Source organism: Berghia stephanieae, chromosome 14 (genome assembly GCF_034508935.2).
Source record: "Berghia stephanieae isolate SIO BIC M18660-M18661 chromosome 14, UCSD_Bste_1.3, whole genome shotgun sequence".
Lineage (NCBI taxonomy): Eukaryota > Metazoa > Mollusca > Gastropoda > Nudibranchia > Aeolidiidae > Berghia > Berghia stephanieae.
Genome location: NC_088373.1, coordinates 30,465,864 through 30,475,668, shown reverse-complemented (window position 1 = coordinate 30,475,668; position 9,805 = coordinate 30,465,864). Strand labels below are relative to the sequence as shown.

General features: G+C 40.2%; 1 protein-coding gene across 1 annotated transcript in view; it reads right to left on the bottom strand.

Moving 5' to 3' along the window:
- The window catches only part of LOC144959801 (uncharacterized), a gene marked incomplete in the record, with an annotated part of 101,386 nt that overhangs the window by 18,444 nt on the left and 73,137 nt on the right, over positions 1 to 9,805 (bottom strand). The window contains 1 exon segment of the mRNA XM_078892550.1: positions 3,377 to 3,559. Coding sequence (XP_078748676.1) covers positions 3,377 to 3,559 — 183 coding nt within the window.

Here is a 9,805-nt window from a genome sequence, read left to right as displayed (position 1 = left end):
AAAAATGTGACCCATCGTCTGGACAGTATTAAGCGGGGAATGGCTCGCTTCTGAGAATGAATGAATGTAAGACAAATTGTTTCATCAATTGAGTATCGGCCCCTTTTATCGTTTAAAATTAGAACTAAAAGAAGACAGTACTTACTTGACAAGTAGGGCAGTAGCCCCTGGCTTGTTGCCACAACCATTTCTCTTTCCTTTTATAATTATTTTTTTTTAATTGGGGGGGGGGCGTGTTATGTAACGAATTGAGTATGATGATGTTGATGATGATGATGATGTGATGATGATGATGATGATGATGGTATGATGAGGGATGATGATGATGGTGATGGTGATGATGATGACATTTTGGGTATTTATATTGAAAAGAGACGAGAGAGAAAAGGGCAGGGAGAGAGGAGAGAGCAGAGAGAAAAGAGAGAGAGAAGAGGGGAGAGAGGAGAAGAGAGAGAGAGAGAGAGAGAGAGAGAGAGAGAGAGAGAGAGTAAAATAGCGTTGAATTACCATTATAATTGATTAGCACCCTTTAGATGGGATGCTATTCTATTGAAAAGTACTTTCCGCCAGTACTAAGCGTCCCAGCTAACCCGATTACTAATGCATGAAAAGTAGTCTCGATTTCCCCTGGGTTCGATCGTGGCCTTCGTAAAGTTATGGCTAGACACAGATCAAAAAATGACGTCAAAATGCCAGTCTTTCGACACAAAAGAAAACAAATCGTGAGTTGTATTCAATAGTTCACCCAATGAAATAACTTGTTTCCATGAGCACTATCAACGACAACTTACTAGTCGGTGCAAAAACCAAATAATGACGTCAAACTGCAAGTCCTTTTGGATTTCAGTATCGGGCTATAACATAACGATGGCTACGACAAAAACCAAACAATGACGTCAAACTGCCAGTCAATTTGGATTTCAGTATCAGGCTATAACAAAACGATGGCTACGGTTCGATCCCAGTGCCTTAGTGTGTGAAACTAGCGCTCTATCAACTGAGCTATCTATTCTCCCGATTAAAACCCATAGAAGTGGAAAAAGGGGAGACGGGGGGGGGGGGGGGGGGGGGGGGGGGGGGGGGGGGGGGCGGGGTGAGCATTTTGGGCATTTTCTTATTCAGTCGAGACGGGATGTGATGTTTAAAAGGGTTTTCTTGGAATGAAAAATACCGCCAGTATAGATAGTATGCGCTTGGCTAAGAAGCTCATACATAACATTGCCATCTGGAAGTATAACGGACCAACACACAATACTGTGTGTGTCCATGAACGTTTATATTCGGGTTAATACAGTTCAGTGAGCATTACTCATAAACGCGGATGGTAAAAAACAATAACAAAGACCTGAGTGACGTCATCTTCGAACTGTCTATAATGACAGCCACAACCTACAGTGTGTCTTTTTCATCAGCACATATTGTTATCGTGAGCTGAAATTTAATCGAAAGAAGGGGAGGGGTTGCTTATACGCTTGAGGAGGGGGTGGGGGAGTGCGAATACGCTTGCGGGGAGTGATGGGGGGGGGGGGGGGATTGTTCTCGAAGATTATGGAAAAACTAAATGAGTTGGGGGAGGGGGAGGAAGTGTTTATTCGATATAGTACAATGTATGGACCTCGTGTTAAAACGCTTTGAGCTTATTTAAGTAGAAATGTTACTTTATAGAGAAATGAAGTAGTCCATCAGAGGCATTGGGCCCATGGAGCAGGAGTTTATCCCGGTTTCTGTGGCGTGAAACGGACAAAAGCAATTGTTTTCTATATTTTTGATATATTTTTTAATTCAGAAAAGTGAGTGGGGCAGGCGCTTATTTTGATAATAACTAGAAATGAAGCGAGCAGAGAAATGCCAGAAGACAACAGAGAATAAAAACTTCGCGGCAGCGATGGGGGCTTAAGACCGGCGACCTTACTGGTACGACAACTAGGCCTGGCCGGGAAGATCGTAACTCTACCGAAAAAAGTCGCTTTCAGTTCTAGTCTACCTAGAGCCACTTCTCCTCGACTTCTGGAGGTCATAGGTCATCATTATGACGGTTGTTATTATCTTTTGGTTAGAACACTAAGTATAATGGAATCTCTTTTCCGCCAGATCTGACAAACCAGTTACCTAATCAGTGCTTGGTGGTCATGGGATTGGGGAGGGGGGTACTCAATCACTGCCTGGAGGCCAAGGATGGGGTGGGGGAGGGGGGGCACTCAATCACTGCCTGGTGGTCATGTGATGGGGGACGGCATTCAATCAATGCCTTGTGGTCATGGATGGGGTGGGGGGAGGGGAGACACTCAATCACTGCCTGGTGGTCATGGAATGGGGGTGGGGGGGGGGGGGGGGGAGGGGTCACGCAATCACTGCCTGGTGGTCATGGGATGGGGGGGGGGCGGAACTGGGCACCAATCACTGCCTGGTAGTCATGGGATGGGGGGGGGGGGGGAGAGGGGGTCACACAATCACTGCCTGGTGGTCATAGGATGGGGGGGGGGGGGTCACGCAATCACTGCCTGGTGGTCATGGGATGGGGGGGGGGTCACGCAATCACTGCCTGGTGGTCATGGGATGAGGGGGGGGGGGTCACGCAATCACTGCCTGGTGGTCATGGGATGGGGGGGGGGTCACGCAATCACTGCCTGGTGGTCATGGGATGGGGGGGGGGTCACGCAATCACTGCCTGGTGGTCATAGGATGGGGGGGGGGCGGAACTGGGCACCAATCACTGCCTGGTAGTCAGCATAATATTTGACTCCATCTGGGACCGATCACGGTAGCTTTGCGTGTGAAGCGAGTGCTCTACCAACTTCAATGTCGACGCCTCAAAATATAGACCTTTATAAGAGCTCTTAGAATTCTTCTTTGTCGCCAATCTAAGAAAACCAATCGTAGATCATAATTAGGATGGTTAAACGTACTGGGGTGTGGGGGGGGGGCGGTCCCGATAGTTCAGTAGGTAGAGCACTCGCTTCACATGCAAAAGAACCGCTGTCGATCCCGGGTATAGTCGAAATTTTGTTTCTGACACACCCCCCCTCCCCCCGTCCACCCAGCAGTGATTGGGTAATTGGTGGGAATAATTTGCGATACACTAGCGTCCTAACCAAAGGATAGCAATTGCTATTGTCCGTTTCACGCTATAAATAGAACGGATTTGACGTCACTCAGGTCTTTGTTATTGTTTTGTGCCATCCACGTTTATGAGTAATTCTCACTTAACTGTATTAACGCCACTATAAAACTTCCGGGTTACACAGAGGTATGTCTGTTGGTCCGTTATACTTCCGGATGGCAATATTGTGAGCTTCTTAGTCAAATACATACTATCTTTAGATAACGGAATAAACTCCAGGGCCATGGGCCAAAAGACTGAAGGACTTAAACGTACGGGCAGCTTGGTTTGTGACGTAAGGGGAGGCGATGACGTAATAGGACTTGTTGTAAACCCAATCGTTGTTATCTCTTATCGTTGGATAGATCAATGTACTGGCAAGGTCATCGTTGAAGTTTGTTGTCAAGGTCAAGGTCACAGGATGTGTCGTTTCAACAATGGCTACGTAGGTAGCAGAAACTGTAAGTATAAAATTGAAAAACAAAAGTTATTGAAGGAAAGAAATCGAAATCACTGGTCTTTGTTACTGCCTAGCAGGCGTCATGTCCCGTCCTACATGTTAAGTGTTGCTGTTGGCCAGGGACCACTTGTAAATGGCTTTGAGCACGTTTAGTAGATATTGCACTATATAAAAGCCCGATTTTTTCTGGAATTGTATACAACTGGTGGACCACTCCAATCCCAAAGTTGATAAGTTTATGTTCCTCTACATAAACTATTTATGTTCCTCTATATAAACTATTTATGTTCCTCTATATAAACTATGTTTGTTTCTCTATATAAACTATTTATATTCCTCTATATAAACCATGTATGCTCCTCTATATAAACTATTTATGTTCCTCTATATACATTATGTATGTTCCTCTATATAAACTATGTTTCTCTATATAAACTATTTATGTTCCTCTATATAAACTATGTATGTTCCTCTATATAAACCATGTATGCTCCTCTATATAAACTATTTATGTTCCTCTATATAAACTATGTATGTTCCTCTATATAAACCATGTATGCTCCTCTATATAAACTATTTATGTTCCTCTATATAAACTATTTATGTTCCTATATATAAACCATCTGGGTACAGCTGGGGCGACCATCCCCAACCCAGCGCGTCCACAGGTGGCGGATCGTGGAACGGCCTACAGATCCTGATCTATAGGTTAGCTGTAAAGCCGCGGACCAACTGGCGATAGTCGTGGAGAGTGAGGTTGGGTAGTCTGGCAGCACAGCTACACATACAAAATGCCTCATATACTCTATGAAGGGACTATCAAGGTGAATGGGAGGCGCCTTAAAACCTGCCAAATGCTCCCACTGCCTTGTGGGTTATGACCGAGAGGTCAAAAGGCTATGGAGTAAACCAGATAAAAATCCATCAGAAGGCAACGGGAAACCACTGACGTATCATCCCAAGATCGTCATGATGTCCGTCCAAGCGAATCTAGTCAACGACGTCAATGGATGTTTTTCGAGCAACTCGATTACAGCCTCGTCCGGTAGAGATAGTCATGCAGGTGAACAGGTGACTCTCGACCGTCATCCAGCTACTGTGCACCACCAAACATTACGAACAGCAACATGGAATGTAAGAAGTCTGTACCAGAAAGGAAAATTAGCAAATGTAGTTATGGAAATGAAGAGATTGAATATCAATGTTTTAGGATTATCAGAAGTTAGATGGAAAGGAGCAGGAGAACTTAATTATGATGACTGTAAAATTATATACTCAGGAGGAGGAGAACACCAAAGGGGAGTTGGAATTATACTAGATAATAAAACGGCGCGAGCAGTCAAAGGATTCTGGCCCATATCAGACCGAGTAATGGCAATCAAACTACTAGCAAAACCTTTTGATTTTGATATTTTACAAATATACGCCCCAACCACCAGTTACGATGATGAAGAAGTGGAAAATTTCTATCAACAAATAGATAAAGCAATGCATCAGTTTAAGTCTTCAGACATAAAACTCATCATGGGCGATTTTAATGCCAAGGTGGGCCGAGAAAGAATAGAAGATATTGTGGGCCCACATGGTCTGGGAGACAAAAATGACAGAGGTGATCGTCTTATTCAATGGTGCCGTCAACATGATCTGACAATCACAAATACTTGGTCAACAAACCACAATAGAAGGAAGTGGACATGGAAAAGTCCTGGAGATGGAGTGAGAAACCAAATAGATTACATACTCATCAGCAAACGTTTCCGAAACTCGGTTTTGTATGCCAAATCTATGCCGGGGGCTGACTGTAACAGCGATCATATACCTGTGCTATGCCCCATACGAGTTAAATTGAAAATCTGCAAAAGAGCAAAGGCTAAACCTAAATACCAACTAGACATTCTCCGGGAAGAACAGAAGATACAAGAAAAATTTGAACTATCAGTAAGAAACAAGTTTGAAGTGCTTGGAGAACTAACAGATATAGAAGAGAAATATGAACAGTTTAAAGACAGTGTTGCTGCATCATTAGAAGAAAATGTTCCAACCACACTTAAGTTGCAGAAGAAGAAATGGATTACTCCAGAGATATTAGAACTAATGAATGAGAGAAGAAAGGCCAAAAATCAGGAAGAAAAATACAAGACTCTGAACAGGCAGATAAAAAGAAAATGCAACGAAGCTAAAGAAGACTGGATAAATGAACACATTTCACTATATAATGTCCTGCAAAGAAAAAAATGGCAAATTCTTCCATCAGAAAATCAAAGAAGTGACAAACAAAACTAAATCAGGTGCTAAAAGTGGATGCATCAAAGACAAGCGTGGAAACACCATCATGGACAAAGACTGCATTCTAAACAGATGGTCAGAATATATTGAAGAACTTTTTTTTGATAATCGAGGAGAAATGCCTATGATAAAAGAACTGGAAGGGCCTTCTATAATGAAAGATGAAGTGAGGAACGTCATGAAAAGCATGAAAAATGGAAAAGCTGCAGGACCTGATGCCATAACAATTGAAGCCTTGACTGGCCTGGGTGAATGGGGGATTGAATTCATCACAAACCTTCTAAATCAAGTGTATGACACAGGAAAAATGCCAACTGATATGAAACGATCCATTTTTATAGCACTACCAAAAAAGCCAGGGGCAGTTGATTGTGAACAACACAGAACTATTAGCCTAATGAGCCACCTCACAAAAATTCTTTTGAAGATAATTTTACTAAGAATAAGAAATAAAATACGACCTGAAATTGGGGAGATGCAATTTGGTTTTGTTGAGGACAAGGGTACCAGAAATGGAATATTCACATTATCAATGCTGATGGAAAGATGTATTGAAGTAAATAAAGATCTGTATATGTGTTTCATCGACTATTCAAAAGCCTTTGATAAAGTACAACACGAAAAACTATTCAAAATTCTATCATCCTTGGACATTGATGGTAAAGATTTAAGAATATTACGGAATTTGTACTGGGAACAAGAAGCAGCAATGCGTGTTGACAACGAGCTAAGCAGTTTTACACCTATTAGAAGAGGAGTTAGGCAGGGGTGTGTTTTGTCTCCAGTTTTATTCAACCTCTATAGTGAAATGATATTAAGAGATATCGAACATAAGAAGGGGGTGTGTATTGGAGGAAAGAATGTAACAAATCTGAGGTATGCAGATGATACGGTTCTACTGGCAGAATCTGAACATGAACTACAAGAATTGCTGGATGTTGTAGTCAGGAGTAGTGAAAATATGGGACTGGAACTGAATATATCTAAAACAGAATGTATGACGGTATCTAAAAATAATAACCCACCAGCCTGTGTAATAACAAGCAGAGGACAAACAATACAACAAGTTGAATGTTTCAAATATTTAGGTTTCAATGTAACATCCAATGGAAAATCAGATTGTGAAATAAAGAAAAGAATAGGTATGGCGAAGAATGCATTCAACCAGCTGCATACAATTATGAAAAACAGGAATATTAGCATGAAAACAAAAAATCAAAGTCCTGGATTGCTATGTACTGTCTGTGCTGCTATATGGTTGTGAGAGCTGGACCATAAACAAGACCATGGTTAAAAGACTGGAGGCAGTGGAAATGTGGTTTTACAGAAGAATGATGAGGGTGTCATGGATAGAAAGGAAAAGAAATGAAGAAATTTTAGAAATGGCAAACAGAAAAAGATCACTGATAACAAAAATCATCAAACGCCAAATGGAATTTTTAGGACACATTATCCGCCACCCTGGTTTGGAAATACTCGCCTTGACTGGAAAGATGAATGGAAAAAGAATAAGAGGAAGACAAAGAATAACGTATTTGAAAGGGATAAGAACTTGGACAGATGAAGCTGAGAAAGGTGGCGCTGCTTTAATAGAATTGGCAAGAGATAGATCAGCTTGGCGGAAGATGACCTCCGACGTCTGCTTCAGATATGGAACTACATGAGATGAGATATAAACCATGTATTCTCCTCTATATAAACTATTTATGTTCCTCTATACAAACTATTTATGTTCCTCTATATAAACCATGTATGTTCCACTACATAAACTATTTATATTCCTCTATATACATTATTTATGTTCCTCTATATAAACTATGTATGTTCCTCTATATAAACTATTTATATTCCTCTATATAAACTATGTATGTTCCTCTATATAAACTATTTATATTCCTCTATATAAACTATGTATATTCCTATATATAAACTATGTATGTTCCTCTATATAAACTATTTATATTCCTCTATATAAACTATGTATGTTCATCTATATAAACTATGTATGTTCCTCTATATAAACTATTTATGTTCCTCTATATACATTATTTATGTTCCTCTATATAAACTATGTATGTTCCTCTATTTAAACTATTTATATTCCTCTATATAAACTATGTATGTTCCTCTATATAAACCATGTATGCTCCTCTATATAAACTATTTATGTTCCTCTATTAAACTATTTATGTTACTTTATGTAAACTATTTATGTTCCTCTATATAAACTATTTATGTTCCTCTATATAAACTATTTATGTTCCTCTATGTAAACTATCTCTAACTGAAAATTAATCTTTATTTGGCGGGTCAACAAATAGCAATGAAGACATGTGTTGACTGAAGAAGGGTTTTTAACCAGATACGTTCCGTGTTTAGTATATCTTTCCTCTTTTTCTTTTTCAATATTTTTTTTGAGCTGTTCTCTTAATTTGTTTTTTTTTTTTTGTGTTTGGTATGATTTGTTTATAAATAGTATATAGGAACAAATTATATAAATCGTTTGTTTTTATATGTCTTTAAGGGTTTTACAGCGCTTGCAACACATTTAGTTCATATCAGCGCCAGTAAAAAGGAAGAAAACTGGATAGTAAAACCATTCTGGATGTACAATTAAAAGGACTTGAGGAAAAAGTAAGACAAAGGGGAATTGGTACAAATAGGGAACAGATGTAGATTTCAAGAGCACACTATCAGTTTACTTAGTTTGAGATTACCTAAAAGTCTCACCCAGACACAAGCATAGGATTCCACTAAGAAATGTTGACAAATCACACATGTTCAAAATAAACGACAGCATAGAACAGAGAGGTGATTTACAATGAAAAAATATCATCTCCCATAACTATAACTATACATTTGATTATTTCCCTCCCGACGAAAAGACTCCAGCGAGTGTCAGGACAAAACTAAGTAATCTCATTCCAAGACAAAGACAGAGAGCAATTGGAGAACAGATATAGGAGGATGGAAGCCACAGTAAGTACCTCCCTAACCACTATGGGAGGTCAGGAACTCCACCCAGTTATATAAATAAAAGACACCCCAGGCCTCGGTAATTTTAGGAAGAGTTTGAAAATATTCATATTCCGGCAGTCTTTTCATCGGTTAGATGTATTTGATTCCTATTCCGGCAGGCTTTTGATTGGTTACATGTATCTGATTCCTATTCCGGCAGGCTTTTGATTGGTTACATGTATTTGATTCCTATTCCGGCAGGCTTTTGATTGGTTACATGTATCTGATTCCTATTCCGGCAGGCTTTTGATTGGTTACATGTATTTGATTCCTATTCCGGCAGGCTTTTGATTGGTTACATGTATTTGTTTACTAAACTAGGAAGCAGGCACCGGTGTAAGATAAAGATCTGAACAAGTATGTATGTGCGGCTATGTGGTCTTGTGGTATGACACTCGCTTTCAGATCGGAAGGTGCTGGGTTCGAGCCTCGCTCGGCGCATAGTTGAGTCCTTGGAAAATGATCTTTACTCACATTCTGTAACCGTACTTAGGTGTAAAATAAGTACCTGGCCGTTAACAGCGTTGTCTCTGTCCGTAAAAAATGATAATATCGCCTAACAGGCGCCACGTTCCATCTTACATGTTAAGGGTTGCTGTTGTCCAGGGATCTCTTGTAAATCGCTTTGAGCACGTTTAGTGGATATTGCGCTATATGAAATACCTCAATTACAGGTGCCAGACAAAGAAAGACAGAAAAGTACGAGAAAAAAAATCATGTAAAATATCAGTCTACCTCTTGCTTTGTCTAACTGGCACCTTTCATTCACACTTGTTCAGATCTTCAATAGTATTTGCAAATGAGCTTTTACATAGCGCAATATCCACTAAACGTGCTCAAAGCGCTTTACAAGGGGTTTCTGACCAACAGCAACATTTAACATGTAGGACGAAACATGACGCCTGATAGGCGTTATTACAATTTTTTCGGACAGAGACAAC